This window comes from Pezoporus occidentalis, unplaced genomic scaffold (genome assembly GCF_034315485.1).
Source record: "Pezoporus occidentalis ecotype Australia unplaced genomic scaffold, CSIRO_AGI_Poc_V1 ctg284, whole genome shotgun sequence".
NCBI classification, from domain to species: domain Eukaryota; kingdom Metazoa; phylum Chordata; class Aves; order Psittaciformes; family Psittacidae; genus Pezoporus; species Pezoporus occidentalis.
Window position 1 is genome coordinate 439,632 of NW_026914763.1, and position 16,919 is coordinate 456,550.

Here is a 16,919-nt window from a genome sequence, read left to right on the forward strand (position 1 = left end):
AGGGTGAGATCCAGCACTTGCAGGTTAGGGAGGAAACCAAGGGTAATGTTATGGAAGATGCACAGAGAGAGCACGTAAAATGATATTAATAAAATTATATTAATGAAAACATGGTTCGTTACAACTTTGGGTCAGAGGTATATATCAGGACAAGTTTGGGGGGAGCAGGAGGGGAGAATTACTTGACTGTACTTTTGTAGAGCTTTTCTTTTATAGCGTATAACAGAGACCTTGCTGCTTAGAGGTTAATGTGAAAGACCTTGGTCCCAACAGGAGTGTGATTTCTTTACAGAGGTGATGGGAAAAGAGTTACCTTTTCCTTTCCAAAATAAGGGGGAGTGGGAGGCTTCTGAGCTAAGCCCATGTCGGATTGGAAGCAGATGATCTTAAGGTCCTTTCCAACCTAACCCATTCTATGACTCTACATGAGCAGCCTTGAGGGAAGAGTAGGGGAAACGAAGACACAATACATCACACTGTGGATCTGAGGCTTGTTTGAGCAACTCACTCCTAATTGTGTTCTTATTATGCATCTTCTTCTTTTCCTTCAGCATCCGGTTCTTCATCTTGGCTGTCGTCAAACATTGCCTGGGCTTCTTCTAAAACACCATCTGGATCAGCCAGTTCGATCTGAATAGAAAGAATACAAATCATTTATGCAGTGTAATTGAAGAAGCATAAGGTTTTATAGATCTTGATTACTCGAGCAGCAACAGAGAAGCTCCCATGTATTAGGATTTTTTATTGCCACCTTTCAATTGCTGTTCTAGAAGCATGCTACACTTCCCTAATTTTATTGGCATGCTGAACATCACTTCATCTTCTTGGAATAGCTCTGTGTGAAGGGGACTGATTCTCCTTTAACAAAAGATATATTCTTCTCCCTTCAAAAGGTGATTACAGTCACCCAAGTGAGTGTTAAGGCTCCTGTTAAAGCAAGAGCCTGGAATCGAGTAACCAGACTGTGGCTGGATGTAGATTCTTGAGGGGGAAATGCCAAAGCCCTGGGGGCAATGTGTCATCTCACTCCGACCTGCTTCTATATCCTGATGCTTTCTGAGGGGTTCGTGTGAATGGTGGTCTTTCAGGTGGAAGATGTCCAGGTTTCTTACTGATTTTGTTAGGCTTTCTGAAGCCTTGGCTTCAGTAATTACAAGAGCAAATATCCCAAGTCCACCATGTTGTGTCTTTCCCCATCTCTGCAGTCATGTTTAAATTCTGCCTTGATGCAACCCCATCATCTATGCACTGGATTCCTTCAAAACTGATGACATTTGCTCTCTAGTTTTCAGGCATTTTCTGTCCTGTGCATCCCCCTCTGCTCCCTTTTCCTCCAGATGAGGACACACACTGATGCTTCTCCCATGAAGAAGCTCAAATCCTCACCTTGGCCTCTTGCAGGCAAAAGCTATTTAGTGCATGTCTGGTGTGGGCAGTTTCTAACATTGGCCCTACTCATTCTTTAACAGCTGCTTGTGACAGTAATTTAACAAAAGGTTTATGAAAATCTGAAGTCAATTATCCTTCTTTTATCTGTTACTTCCTTCATATTCTGAAATCAATAAATCTCTTCCACTGGAAAGCTCAATAACGGCCGTGAAAGCTGATGCTTTCTTTTTGCTTAGAGAGCAGAAGTGGGTCATAACTTGGTCTCTGTGGAGTTAAATAAACAGCTGGGGTTGAGCATCCTGCCTTGGCAAAATACTGACCCCTCCCAGGCTGTTTGGTGGGTTGTTGAGGCAGTTCTTGGGTGACCTTTAACAAATCTTATCAGATACATATTTTTAGCTGCAGAAGTACTGCTCTTTTCACTCTTTTTGCAAAACAGAGATTGTTTTCTCCCCTGTGAATATTTGGTGTTTGTTATTCTGTGCTGCTGTGGGTGTGCCTAGTACTTACAGGATTAACTGGCTTGTCAAAAATGCCTGTGCTCAAAGGGCCCTTGCTATAGAAACCAGCCTTGAAAAAAGAAGGGTAGATGTAACAGCTGTAAGCTTTTCACAGCCTGTGTGTGCTCAGTATCATCTGCAACAACCTTGTTCCTGGAGCAGATGAGGAAGGGAGGCAGCTTTTACCTGCCACGGGGCTGTGCCATTCCCTGTGTTATGGACTGTGTCCTGGTTATCCAGTGAGGTTCTGCTTGGCTCTAAGCAAAGAGGAGCTTCCCCACCTGTATCCTGCAGTAACTATCCCTTGGAATATAAAGCCTGTTTCACATGTGCAGCACAGGCTGTGGGCATTGAAGCTGAGACTTTTGGCTACTTGGACCCCTCCCCTGTCTGTTCCATACTGATCCCAGTCCCTGCTCTCCTCTGAGGGCATGGAGCTGGGGATAGGCTCTCCTAATCCTCTCATTCCTGCACCAAAGTGGTGTGATGGCCCAGCATGCCGCATGCCTTACTGGGAGGAGGTGGGATCAGCTCTTTCTCTACAGCCCCTGTCAGCCTTAAGGGAAAAGGGGAGTGGAAGCTGTTGGCTCTCAGACACCCAGCTGAGATGTCACCTTGGGGTAAGGTGGGCAGCTACATGCACCTCTCTAGCCATGGGGCTGCTGGATGTGGGTGAGCCCCTGACTAGCCCAGGTAAAGGAAACGGCTGACACTGGCATTGCAGCCACACACATTTCAGCTTGGTTTCGTTGGCTTTAGCACTTTGGCTTGCTGAAACCATCTGGTTTTGACGTAAATCCCACTATTGTCTCTGCCTCTATTGTCCCTGTTTCCTTTGTGCTGCTCCAAGTCTCTAAGCAGTTCTGGTGCATGAGAACTGCATTTTTTCAGATGTAGGTGAGTGGGAGGCTCCAGCAGTGGCTGATGAGTTGTTGTCCCTACAGGGCAATTTAGGACATTGCTGGCCAAAAGACACTGAGCACACGCCCCGTGAGCTGGGAATCCCATGGGAGCACTCACTTGAAGAGTGAAATGCTACCTGGAGAGCTTACCCAAGCACTCAGGAATGCAACATCACCAGCAAAACCAAGATTTCCAATTACCTTTGGGATTGGATATTGAGTAGGGGCAGGAGCTTCATCTTTGTTGAAGTCAATCACAAGTCCACATTTTGGCCTATCTGATTTCCAGATACCTTCCAACAGCTGCCCCTTATCCAAGTAGAAATATATCCCTGGGCCATGCTTTTTTCCATTTTTCCAGCTTCCTTCGTACCGATGTTCATTGGCTGCAATTAAATACATGAACAGACCATGAAATTTGCACCATTTCTTTAAAAGGCTACAAGCAAAATCGACCAACACAGGGAATGGACAGAAGAGGAAATGTGCTTAGCTCCTCTTAGTAACTTTAAGGGGGCTCTATTTGCTGGGCCACTGAGGGAGGAAAGGCTGTGGAAGGAGCCTACACTTGCCTGCTTGGCACACAAACTGTGTTCGCTTGCTTTGTTCTTCTCACAGTGATAGAATTTTTTTGCTGATATATGGAGCTCAGGGTAAGGGAGTAGTCACTGAGTCACTCTTTACAGCATGGGAAATTATAGGATGTAAGTTTTAGGTTTGTCACTGCAACAAATCATGCAGGATCTGTGGCTTGAAGAGGTTTGCTTGTCTGGGCATGGAACAGCAGCACTGTCTGACTGTTGTCCAGTCAAAATAATCTTGATTTCAAAGAATACTTGTAGCTATGTTTTTCCTCAATGAATTACAGGGCAAGAACTGCTGAGTGTCTGAATGGTTCCGGCAATCAGTTACAGGCTCTTTTTCCAGCTTTCTCAGTATTTTCCTGCAAGTTGAGAAAGGATTTTTTAAGGCTCTGTGCTGCTCTCCAGGAATCCATCCATCACCAACAGGAAAAACAGAACTGCAAAGGGAAGAGGGCAGCCTCATCCAGGGATGCTGGTTGAGAAAGGGCACCACAGCCATGGTAATGCTTTGGCTTGAGATACATCCAGGTCACCTTGTTGTCACTATGAGAGTCCTGTGCTGTCCCCTTCTTCTACATACAGTGTTTCTAAGCCAAAAACCCCAAAAACCATGGGGATTTCTGACCGAGTTGTTTAGTGGAAAGATCTTTGGGTCTTAGCTGAACTTGGCCATTCTTTGTGGCAAGAGCTGGCCAAAATACCAGGGCACCCCACACAGTGCCACAGAGGTAGCTGGGGACTGCCAGGCTCCTCAGGCAGGAGCTGGTTTACAGGCTGGAGCCATGGCAGTGGTTATCTTCAGCTTGGATCTGGTGGTGTGCTTATGTGCAACACCAACCTGCCCTGCCCACTGATGGGAGCAACTTCTGTTCTCCAGCCACTGACATCTCGGACACCACCAAAATCACAGACCTGGCTATGATGGAGGGACCACTGAATGCCCTGGCTGCCCCATGGCACCTGCCTGCCCCCTCCACTCTCCTCCTAGAGCATCCAAGAGCTGCATTGCTCTCTACTGAGATCCCTGCTGATGTGCAATGTTCTGGTTTAAAAGCCATTTGGCACTGGTCTGTAGCAGAGCAGTGCTCCCAGCCAAGCTCACCCTCGCCAGGCACGCTGCCACTGTAAGCAATTCAATCTTGAGCTGCAGCTCATCATGACCTCCGCTGAAGGAACTCAGTTCCTTTCAACATCTCAAAGCTGCAGGCACGTGGGCACACTTCCAGCAGGCTGAGCTGAATATATTGAGGTTGTGGGTATGAAATAATTGCTCTGGCTAATTTTAACCAAAAGGAATCTAGCTTGTAAGTAGCTCCAGGCTATGCTGGAGGCAACCAGGCTCTGAAATTGTTCATCAGCTGCAGCTCAGCCTGCAGGGGTTTTAAGGTTATAGCAATGACTTTGATGGGAACAAAGCAGATCAGTGGAAGGAGTGACCCCCGGAAGTGGGCGCTGACTTCATCTGGATGAGCCATCAGTCTGAAGTGACTTTACAGTCAGCAGAGAGAACACATTCATGCCTGTGATGTGCAGTCAAGGTCGTGCTCATTCCTCCCAGCTGCTTTGCTTAGGTAATTACCAGCCTTGAGATCACTTTCAAGCAAAAAATAGTATAGATGAATAATAAGAGAATATTTATCCAAATGTCCCTGGAATGCTGAGCTTGGTATTACAGAGGATTGGGATTCTTGGCTTTCTTTGCAGGAAAAAATGTGTTAAACTCCATGCAAAATAAGGGGAGGGAAAAAAACTCCAAATTCCTATTTTTATGCTGAGATAGCCCCAACATTCCCAATCTGTAATGTGCTCAGTGTTATTTCTGGGAAGGGACTGTGTATTCCTTGAGACAAGGAGGCACAAAAGCACAAAATGCAATCAGTTCTAAGTAATGTTAAGTTTGATGGCTTTGTAATGGAAAACAACTGCAGTGCTTGAAGGTAGTTGACATAATTTCAGGCACTTAGGACCTTAGTACAAAAGGTGTAAGAAAAGCAGAATAGAAAAACAGGACCTGGGGATGGGGAATATCTGGGACTAGCAGATGTCCAGGATGGGCACAGTTAAACTAACTGGTAAGTAGAAGGACAGGGTGATTGCTATGTTCGTGGTGTTAATAAACCCATTAAGCTGGTGTAAACATCTACTGGGGAGTATCCAGGACTAGCAGATGTCCAGGATGGGAGCAGTTAAACTAACTGATGAGTAGAAGGACAAGGTAATTGCTACGTCTGTAACGTTAATGACGCTGGTTATGAAGATTGGTGGGAAAAGTAAAGGACCCTTAAAGGCCACCATCACATTTTTGTATGCATGCGGGAAACTTTCTGGAAAATGATGTAAATCATGTGTAGCCTCATAAATATCTATGTATGCCCAGTGACCATGTAAGGATGACCTGTATAGCAATACGGGGACACACGTTAGGAGGAGCTATCCGCCATGTCTCCCGGGGCCGCAATATAGAATACCTGCTCGTCAACTTGAAACTCTGTTGGCGAGTTTGTTCCTGGAGTTTTCTCCGAATCATCCTGAAACCCCTGAGTTCACTTAACATGAGCCAGTGTTGGAAGAGAGGGGATGGAGTGAACTCAGAAAGAAAACTTCTTTTTTTCTGCGCTGGAAACTGGACTCTTTGGCATGCACCAGTTAGAAAGCATGTCTGGCAAAGTGCCTGGCTTGAAAAGAGAGATTTCTTTGCCTTAACAGTACGTTATCTCTAACCCTAAGCATCCCGGTCATTTAAATGTAAATCACAGCAAAAACAAGCTTTCAGGCATGTGGGCTTAAGCTGGCCCTTGTGCAGCTTGCCATGCCTCAACCCAGGAGGAAAATACAACATGGAGCAGGCACAACCCTGGTGCAAGGCTGCAGCAGGAGATGTGATGTAGCATACAGAAATCCGGATGGCAGAGACATCGAGAGAACAGCAGGGAGCAGGCAGATTCCTGGGGTGAGGACGATTGGTACTTACGTAGATGCAGCGTTCCCTGCCCGTGGGGCTTGTCCAAGAGCCATTGTCCCTCATAGACAGATCCATTCAGGTAATTCATCCGTCCCCAGCCACTCCGCAGTTCAGCGCTCCACTCACCCTCATAGCGCTCCCCATTGGGGTAGATCATCAGCCCATAGCCCTGGAAATCAGCACAGATATAACTATTAGGATCCTCTGTATTGACAGAGTTGGTCTTCAATTTCGGGATTATCACTGTCTTGATACACTACTCCTGTGCTTGTTGCTCTGTCACATGGCTGCTGGCAGCCCAGCTGGGTGGCTGGTCTTGTGTTGAAGGAAACAAGAGGTGGTGGTATGGGATTTTTGGGGCAAGTGGTTTTATTCCCATGACAAAACCACAGGTTTATATCTCATTGTGTTATTATTGGCACAATTGACACTAATATTTAGCTAAAAGCAAGTTCTGCTAGCATGTAAACTGGCCTGGGATAGGCCGCATTAAAAAGAATCTCTCAACATGGGGAGCTCATGCCTTTCAACCTTGATTTCCTACTGGGACACACCAGGCTTGCTACTGCCTGGTGTGTCCCAGGCCAGGCAACTCCTTCCCCTGGCGCTGGGCACACCAAAGTTCTCTTACCATCTCCTCCATCTGTACCCTCCAAAGCAGTAATGTCCTAAAGAGCCTCTCACTTTGCTTCCTACTTCCCAAGGAACTAGAGCCATGCCTGAAGGCTGCCTGTGGTGTGACCAGCCAGCTCAGGCAGCACTGCCGTGTGTGCCTCCCCCAAGCCAGGCCAGGCACCATCACAGCAATGAATATACCCTGTGATATTACAAGAGACTGGAGCTATAGAGCTGCATGCCAATTAGAAGGCTACGGTTTTAAGAGCAGACACAAAGGTGAACACAAGAATCATTCCTAAAAGGATTTTGCACGAGATTGCAGTTATTTTACCAGATGACTTCCTCATTATGTTCCCTTTAAAAAAACAGTGATTTATGTGACAGGCTTATTTTCCAAAAGAACTCATGTTATTTGTCTAATGTGCTGTAAAAGGTACATTTTCCTGCAGCACTTATAACACAGGTTCCTCCAACTGCTTCAAGGATGAGAGGAATGAAAGGGATGGGTGGGGAGGGTTAAGATATGGAATATGAAACCTCTTATCCTGCTTGTCCAGGCTTCAAGAGAGTCTGATCAGTGATCACTGCTCTTTGGTAGCTGGAGAGAGGTTGGGGCTGTAGCCTGATCACCAGGGATGGGTGGGATGAGCTCCCCTCCAGTGGGGACACAGAGGGCAATGGTGTGTTCTCAGCCACACTTGGCTGTTTATGAATGATGGATATTTACTCCTGAAGCTTCCTGAGCTTTCTGTAGGTTCAGACTAAGATGTAAAGAAAACCCAAGCCTGGAGGAAAGGCTGTTCCCATAGCTTCTACCTGGAGACACGCTGCTGCTTCCCTACTGCCAGACGTGGGACACAGTGCAGCTCTTGCAGCATCTGACATGGAGAAACGAGTAACAGCAGGAGCAGTGAGTTGGGGAGGGCAGGGGAAGAGGGCTTAAAGACCAGAGCTTTTACTCTTGCTTTCATTTCCTTTTTTCCCCACTCACTTGTTTAGCCAACCCCCCCTCAATTCAGCCTCAGTATTGGAAAAATTAGTATTTTAAGTGATCTTTTTGGACATGTGCACCTACCTCTTCCCCATGTTTTGGGAAACACTGCTTCAGCACTGGCATGCACAGGAAATATCACTTACACATTTTTGGTCGTTTTCCCACCAGCCTGTGTACACCCTCTTGTATTGCTTGGTTACAGGGTCAGGAATGCTGTATGAGCCATAACCATCGCGCTTCCCAAACTTCCAGTCACCGCTGTAAATAGCTCCAGTGCTTTTCCATTTCTGGATGCCTTTGCCTATTTACCAAACAAGTAGAACAATGGGATTGTTATGAGAAGGGATTGTTAGAAGGGATTACAGGGCTGCCTTCCTACAGTTCCATCCCAGGCGAGGCAGCACTCCCTGAACCAAGGCAGGTTTAGGTCTGGGATTCGGTTTAGCTTCCCAAGTTGGAACCATCATTAATCTTGATCAGGGGCTTCCTGTGTGTCCTTTGCTGAATGCACTTAAATCTTTCCAAACCTCAATTTACTGCCTGTAAACAAGCCTGTCCTGCTCTGGCACTCAGGGCTCAGTCAGGGTCTCTTTCCCCTTCTCTGTCTCCTGCAGAACCTGCCACAGCTTGAGGATACATGAATATTCCTGTAGCCAAGTCAGGAACCAGGAGAGCTCCAGGGACTGTGCAGCCAAGGCACATGCCGGTATGTGGAGCTGACTGCAGCTTGCTGTGTTTGCAGAGGATTTTTGGACATTATAACCTAGATATTTTGGGTAATTGCCTCTGAGTGCATGTAAAAGCTCTTCAAGTTACCATTCAGAAGTATTTCTGAGTACACTTTTCCATGACATATATCAAAACCATATAGAGATACATGAATGAATGCTCTTCCAGGAGCATATACAAACCCTGATCACTCCCTGCCTCTAGGAACAGCCTAGGACACCTAAATTGGTACTCTTCCTCAAAATGATGCATCTTACCATGTTTCAAGTTGTCTTGCCATTCTCCGGTGTACTTATCTCCATTTGCATCATAAACTGTGTGTCTTAATCCATGTTTCTGTGCTTTCCGGTCCCGTTCATGCCAGAGAGGCTCTCTAGTTCTTGTTTTTTTTACAGCAGGCATATTGTTCCTGGCTGGAGAGAAAAACAAACTGTTGTTAGCAATAAATTCGAAATTACTAAGTCAGGTACAAGCAGAACAGTCTATTTGTGAGCTCTGTTTCAATATTCACACAAGTCAGTAACTGATGTTTTGGAGGGGTAAAACAGAGAACAAACAGAAGGTATTTAAAGATACCAAAGTACAAACCAGCACTGTCTGAAAACAGGCTCACAGCACAGCCTGGCCTGCTACGAGATCTTAAATAAGTCTCAGCAGGTCGAGTCTGTGGTGGGTATCAATCTCTGTGCCTGCCAGATGCCTTGGGAAGCACAGGGAAGAGCAGCCTCTCCTCTGTACAGCTGAAACCTTGCTAGGCTCTTTCCCATGGCTGCTCCTCCAATGGCTCTGCATGAAGCAGAAGCAGTCATTTAATCAAATTGGAAAATGATTCGTTTGCTAGGAAATTGGAAAGCGTTCATGAGATGGAGCAGGTCAGAGAGTTGCCAGTGTCCCTAGGGCCACCAGGAGCTGGGACACTTCAGATGCCCAGCAGCAATGTAGCTAAACCTCTTTTACTGCTAAAAATATCCTGCAGGTATCTGGTTAAGAGGGGTTAAACCCACAATGTTTCTATGTACCACGAGGCTGCAGCTTGCCCAGGGCAGGATAAGCAAGCTGCCAGAGGTGGTCTCCTACAGACCATACATAAAACGCCACAAAGTGGCTGTAGATACAAAAAGTTTCTATGAAGGCCGACAATACCCAGAGCTTGGCTGGAGCTGGCTGGGTGGGTGGGATGCCCTCTGATTTTGACTCCCCGGCTCTCCCTCCTGTCCTGAGCTTCTGGGCAGAGCCATTGTCGTGGTTTAAGCCCAGCCGGTAACACAGAACCACGCGGTCGCTCGCTCACTCCCCCCCACTTCTGCCTCCCCCCACTCCCAGACGGATGGGGAGGAAAATAGAACGTAAGTCCCGCGGGTTGAGATAAGAACAGTCCGGTAACCGAGGTATAATACGAAACTACTACTACCACCAACAATAGCAATGATAAGGGAAAACACCAAAGGGAGAGAAAGCAACTGCTCACCACCGGTCGACACACAACCGTACCCTATCGGCGATCTAGCACTTCCGGGTACCGACCCCAGCTTATATACGGGGCATGACGTACAGTGGGATGGACTTAGGCTAGTTTGGGTCAGGTGGTCTCTCTGCTTCTTCCCGGCTTTCCCTCCTCCCTGGCTGAGCGGGAGATTGAGAAAGTGCTGGGTCGGAGTAAACATCGCTTAGCAACAACTGAAAACATCGGTGTTACCAGCGTTGTTCCCAGACTGAAGTCGGAAACACAGCATTGCACCAGCACTTCTTAGTAAAGAAGGAGAAAAATGACTGCTGCTGCTGAACCCAGGACAGATCTATCCAGTGATTTTGTTGTTTCTCTCCTTTCTTAGAGCAGAGCTCACACGCCTGCTGTGCTGTGAAGCCAGCATGGGTGAAAGCATGGGAGCCTGGGAGGAAAGGGGAAAGGAGGGGTTTTTGGATCCTTGCTAGGCGAGAAAAGCTAGAAGTTTTAACTAAGAAAATACAGTTTGTGTTCATCCTCAGTTCTCCACGTGGCTGTGGAAATGGTCATTCAACAGCTACTTGGAGGGATATCATTGTTAAAAAATGTACTTCTGTGCCCATGATGAGCCCCCCCCCCCCCCCCCCCTAAAACGCAGCTGAGTTGTGATTCGGAGAAAACTCCAGGAACAAACTCGCCGACAGAGTTTCAAGTTGACAAGCAGGTATTCTTTATTGCGGCGCCGGGAGACACGGGGGATAGCTCCTCCTAACGTGTGTCCCCGTATTGCTCTACAGGTCATCCTTATATGGTTACTGAGCCTATTACATCATTTTCCAAAAGGTTTCCGGCATGCATACAAAAATGTGGTGGTCTTTAAGGGTCGTTTACTTTTCCCAACAAGGTTAATTAACATTACAGACATAGCAATCATCCTGGCCTTCTACTTATCAGTTAGTTTAACTGCTCTCATCCTGGACATCTGCTAGTCCCAGATACTCCCCATCCCAGGTCCTGTCCTTCTATTCTGCTTTTCTCACACCTTTTGTACTGAGGCCCTAAGGGCCTGAAACTATGTCAACTACCTCCAAGCACCGCAGTTATTTTCCATTACAAAGCCATCAAACTTAACATTACTTAGAACTGATTGCATTTTGTACTTTTGTGCCTCCTTGTCTCAGTTGGGCAGTGCGTGTCCCACATGGCTCCTTCCCATGGGGCTGGGGGAGTGCAGGAAGGGCGGGGGAGCACAGGCAGGGCTGGGGGACATGCCTGGGTGACGGCTTGTCAGCTCGGACCCAGGGAGGGGTAAGGGTTCTTGTGGTCATTCCTCTTTTAGCTTTCCAACCTTAAGAAGAGGGGGGAAATTGAAGACCACCATATTGCCAGCCCTTGAAGCAGATGGTTTGGGGATGGCATTGTCTGCGATAGCAGAGGAGGATTTGGCAACTGAAGTCCCCTGGCCATGTCGCTCACCTGACTACGATGGTTTGAGGGCACCGAGGTCAGGATCTGTCCTTTGTAATGATGGAGTTGCAGCCTGCTTCAGAGGATGGTCTTTCTGCAGTGCAAACACAGGATACATCACAGCTGTGTTATAAAAATCTAGCCAATCTGTTTTAATTGATTTTTATTATAATTAATATTGAGAGACAAGAAGCAAGCAGCACTGGGTGCATCGGGGAGTCTCCACCCTGCCCGAGACACACAAAGGGAACTTGTGTGGATAGTCTCTTATACTTTTTGGTTTCCTGGGCTTCTTGGGTTTCAGCCAATCCTGTTGTCTTCTTTTCCCGGGTTTCTCCACCTGTTACTGGGGTCTTGACTCCAGGTGAAGAAATATTATGTCTATCACAAGTCTGACTGCCATTTTAGCCCCCATAAATTCCACTCCTTATGTGTTTTATTTGTTCAGTGCACAGATTTCACAACATTCTGTAACAGGACATATCTCTAAGTTACCTACCCCCCCCCCCCCCTTTTCCCCTTTTCTAAGAACATTCATGCAATTTAAACAATTAACAAAACATTTCTTTGCACAATATTGCAGTTGACCCAGGGGAATTATTCCCCTGTTTCTTCTTCCTCCTCACTTATCATACCCTTTGCACATAGCACAATGATCACAAGGGATTCCATCTCCACACAAAGTGCAATGATCACTAGGACCCCTGAGTTGCTGACACGAATCACTCTGATGTAACTCACAGCTGCTAAGTTCCTCCTTCACCTCTGTGTGCTGCAACCCCTCGAGAAGGGGGCTCTTGACAATATTTGTCAAGGGCCGGGGGGTTGCAGAACGGAGAGCTGTATGTTTTCATCTCATTTCTGACTTCCCCTTGCTGAGGGAGCAGAAGAGCCAAACTACAGCTGCATGCACCCACCCCAACATGGTCTATGACACCCAAGTATCTCATGGCTGTGAAGAGGGACATCCTCACCACACCCAGATGGGAGCATCACCGCCCCACCACCGCATCTGACCACTTCTTTAGCTCAAACCTTAGGATTTAAAAATCCCAGGGATGATTCCCAGCTGCAGGGGCAGCCACAGCACCCCACTATGCCCTCCAAGGCACAGCTGACACTGAGCACCCAGGGCTTTGCAGGCTGGTGGGAGCCAACTTTGTTTGCTGAATCCCTTTCCAAGTTTATGACAGTGATACCAGGTTTGTGTAAGTGATAACGTAACTGGTATTTGTCACCCGGGATGTTTTTAGCCACCCACTGCAAGGGTGTGGGGAAGCTGGCAGCGAGAACTGGCAGCGCAAGGTCGCTCCAACCTCCTAGCAGTGGCTGCAGCTCTCAGTGCTGACGGCTAGAGGCTGCTCCTCGCATGTGTTTCTGCAGCTGACGCTGCGCTTGGGGGTGATCTTACAGAGCCCCGTGTCCTCCTCCAGACAGTGCTCTGAGTTTCATCAGGTCTCTGTTAAATGCAGCTTCAGTTGGCACAGCCTGCAGGAAACCTATTTTTTTCCGTCTTTTCACAGAACGCCAGAGCAATGTGATTATCTAACAACCATACTTTTTTTTCCATCTTATATCTTAACGAAGAGCAAGATGGAGAATACACCTGGCTTCATAGAAGGGGCAGCACCCTGCCTGCCACCACACCGCATCCCCGCCTGCAACCTCTGCACCAGCTCTGCCTGACCATTACCCAGGCCTGGGTGAGTTCACCCCACTCACTGACCCCCACACCACACCATCGTCCTGCGCCAGAGTCCCTTTGCCGGCAGCCTCCGGCACAGCCGAGCCCCCCCCAGCCACTCCTCGGCCTCATGGTGGTGCCTCTGTGTGGAAAGCTCAGGCTGCCGGAGCAGCTATGGGAGCGGATGATGGGGAAAGCCCATGTGCTCAGTTTGAAAAGCACCTTCAAGCCTGGCACACCCCAAAAGCCACCCTATGAACACTGACCTGCGCTGGGTTCAGGCTGGGTGCTGCGGCTGTATCGTCAGGGTCGTCATAGCAACTCTGCCAGGCTCCTGCGCGAAGGGTCATGGGAGCGGCTGGATTGCGGCTGCGGATGGAGATGGATGTGGTGGTACATGGGGAGCACGAGGGATGGAGCCGGAGCCGTTAAGCGCACGCCACTCTGTGGAACTGTGTGTTTGATAGTTAAGGATTATCCTGCAGGATATTGAAAAGCTGATAAGGACCAAGTGTTTCACCTCTGCTTGTTCTTTTTAGTACGTGCAGCAGCAGAAGGCTGGAAATGAAAGCACTGATTACAGTACTGATGGGTAACAAAGAAATCAGCCTTGCAAATGTCAGAAGACAAAGGAGAACCCACCTGAAAATGCACATCAGAATGCTTAAAAGAGAAATCTGAATAAATCTGACACTAATTCCCACGTCCATTACCCTTCTCCATTACCCAGTCCCAGAGAGCAGGCGTTGCTATTATGGTCTTGTGGGTGTCTGTAATAATCTTCCCTAACAGGTAATTAACAGTGCATATTTCAAATATAAACCAAAGTTCTTGTGTCACTCCCATGAGCCAAAGGTACTTGTTTATTCCCATCCTTTTACCACATTTTTGGTACACAACACGGTGTACCAGGGTGGATGGTTAGATGCAGGCTGGATGGTAGAAATTTTGAGATAGGTGGGGGATGTTGGAGCCTCTGCAGAGGTGGGATACAGCTTGGTATTCCCTGATGGGTACCCATTTGCCATCTTCAGTGTCTGTAGTATTAAAGGTGGCTTAAACACTGTATCCACACTTGAGTAGGACAGAAGGTGCTCAGGAGGGGACGGTGCATGGGGTAATGTGCATTTTCAACTGGAAGCAGGGAAAGATCTTTCAGGTTTGATGGCAACAGGGAGTAACAGGGAATATGGGAAATAGTGAAACTGTAAGGCTGTTTCATCCAGGACTGTCTCTGCTGCAGTCAGGATGGGCAGAGGATTTGCTGGTGCAGCTGGATGGCTCTGCATCTCCCTAAATCCAGGGATGCAGGATGCAGGTGGAAGTCAAAGACTTCTCTAAACAGGAAAACCAAACAGAAAACTATGGAAGTTGACGAAGTTAGGAAATACTTATACAAGAGAAAATATTTCCTGTTACTAAAATGAAATGAAGATGCTCAGGAAGGATTTATTCCCACTCATCCACTTAAACATGCTCTGGTTTTGGGCAGAGCCTAAGAATTACTGAGGACAATCATTCCTGTGTTTTCCTGTGGCCAGTTGTATGGGGGAGAGTGGGGACAGGGGGTTGTGAAGGAAATGAGAGAAACCCATGAGGGAGAAGAAAAAATGCTTACTGCAGCCCAAAAACTACAGCCTTAAATTACAACCAGAAATAGCCCCTTCAGGAAAAGTACAATTTTGAATATTTCAGCCCTGTATTGCACTGCAGTAAACTGAGGGTTTGTCAGTTGAAATAATCAGCTCATTCAGCCCATTTAACTTGTTTATTTTTAAACAGCACAGGCTGCCCAAGGTTTTTGAACTGCAAGTCCAAGCTATGTATCACCCAGCCACAGCTTTTGCTGACCAAAATTATAGACATGTTTGAAACTCAATAAATATTTACTTGATCCATGACTTACAGAAATACGGACTGATAGTGGCAGAGGAAAAGGGTCAAACAAACCCACCTTGGCATTATTTAGGGTGGAAGTTATATGAATATCTGTGGACTTACGGTATGGTCATCAGGAGCTGTTATTCTGACTCAGCTGCATTGAACTCATATACTGAATCCACCAAGTTTCCGGCCTCTTTCCTGGTGGGATCCATCACCACTACTCAGCAATAATGGTACTGATTGGATCAGTGGAGTCTGGCTGGCGTCGGATGGTGCCCAGTTGAATGACTCACGTGAAATGAATACCTCATTTCATGTAAGTGATTGGTTTCCCCTTTGCCTAAAAATTAATAATGACACTGAGAACAGTTGTGTTCAAATACAACCTCAAAAACACTTGATTGCTTGGGAAGGTCAGATTCGTCGTTCATATATACTTGCCACTATTCCAGGAATAAAAGGGGACGAATATCAATTTAATAAAACATCCTGGGCCAGGCAAATTCCTAATCTCTCTCATTGTAGACTTAGCAAATCTACCTCACCTATGACATGGAATGCGTGCCTGGGAAGGTATCCTAGAAATCAAACACCAGCAATGGATGCAGTGATCAGTTGGGACCCTTATGGACAATTATAGGATAGAGAACTAAATACCACAGTACCCTTCGGTAAACATAACCACAGTTTGGCATAGCATAACAGGGGATCAGCAGGAGCCGCGTTGCAATTTTTTGAGTCTTTAAATGGTGCAGCATCAGCTTTGAAAACACATATTTGGAGACTGGGTTTTGCCTTTATGGAAAGGCAATTGAAACATTTTATATTTATGTAATGTCATAGCCAGTGTAACAAAAGCAACTAAGGAGAATGCTGTTATTTGTGTCACGCATCAGTATATTTTTGCTTTGGCTAAAGATTTAATGATTGTTAGGAAAAATCACTCGTATCATATGAATCTAACTCATGTAAGTTATCACACAGGTGTCTCTAACCATATTAGAAGGCAATCTTTTAAAAATCTGATTGTATTACGAAGACGATCTGAAATGTGGATTCCTGTGAATTTAACAAATTGTGGATTTAATAAAATGTGGATTCCTGTGTCATTGGGAAGAAAGTGATGGGTTAAGTCATTTTACTAGGATATTACAGGAAGAATTAGGTTCCCCTAGGAAAAGAGTAAAGTGTTTTCTAGAATGCTTAATATTTGCCATTGTATCCGCCATCGTTATTTTAACCTCTACCACAGTGGCAATAGCAGCCTTAACTGAGTCCATTCGAACAGCAGAAACGGTAAGAGAGGTATTGACTGATATTATATCAGAATTACAAACACAGGAAAATACTGATGAAGAAATATTGGCTCAATTACAAGCTTCAGAAACAGCTGTCGTGTGGATAGCAGATCGGCAGTCAGCCATGTAAACGCAATTGTCTTTGCAATGTGATTGGGAACATAGAGCAGGAGAAATGTGTGTTGCATCCTTACCCTGGAATGAATCAGAACACGGCTGGGAGGCCGTTAAACAACACTTACAAGGAACCTTTGACTTTTCCTTGCAAACAAATATTCAATTGTCGCATGATTTCGAGGCCACTGCAAAAAGTAGGGTCAAAATCCAGGTTATGATGGGCTGGGAGGAGAACTTGGTTTTGCTTTGGTGCAATTTCCTTTGTTCCAGCTTTTTCAGCCAAAATTAGGCCCCAAATCTCCTTCTTGGCTGGTTTTTAATTATTATTTTTAAAACTGCTTTCTTGT

At 46.4% G+C, this 16,919-nt stretch overlaps 1 protein-coding gene across 1 annotated transcript; it reads right to left on the reverse strand.

The window, feature by feature from the left end:
* Positions 1-471: 471 nt before the first annotated feature.
* On the reverse strand, positions 472-13,665 carry MORN3 (MORN repeat containing 3). The gene is made up of 7 exons (XM_062625928.1): positions 13,540-13,665; positions 11,599-11,683; positions 8,936-9,091; positions 8,093-8,250; positions 6,347-6,506; positions 2,993-3,177; positions 472-630 (listed from the first exon to the last, which is right to left on the reverse strand). Exons 3-7 carry the CDS (start codon positions 9,078-9,080, stop codon positions 526-528), a joined length of 753 nt encoding a protein of 250 aa, XP_062481912.1. The 5' UTR covers positions 9,081-9,091; positions 11,599-11,683; positions 13,540-13,665; the 3' UTR covers positions 472-525.
* Between the last annotated feature and the right edge of the window lie 3,254 nt (positions 13,666-16,919).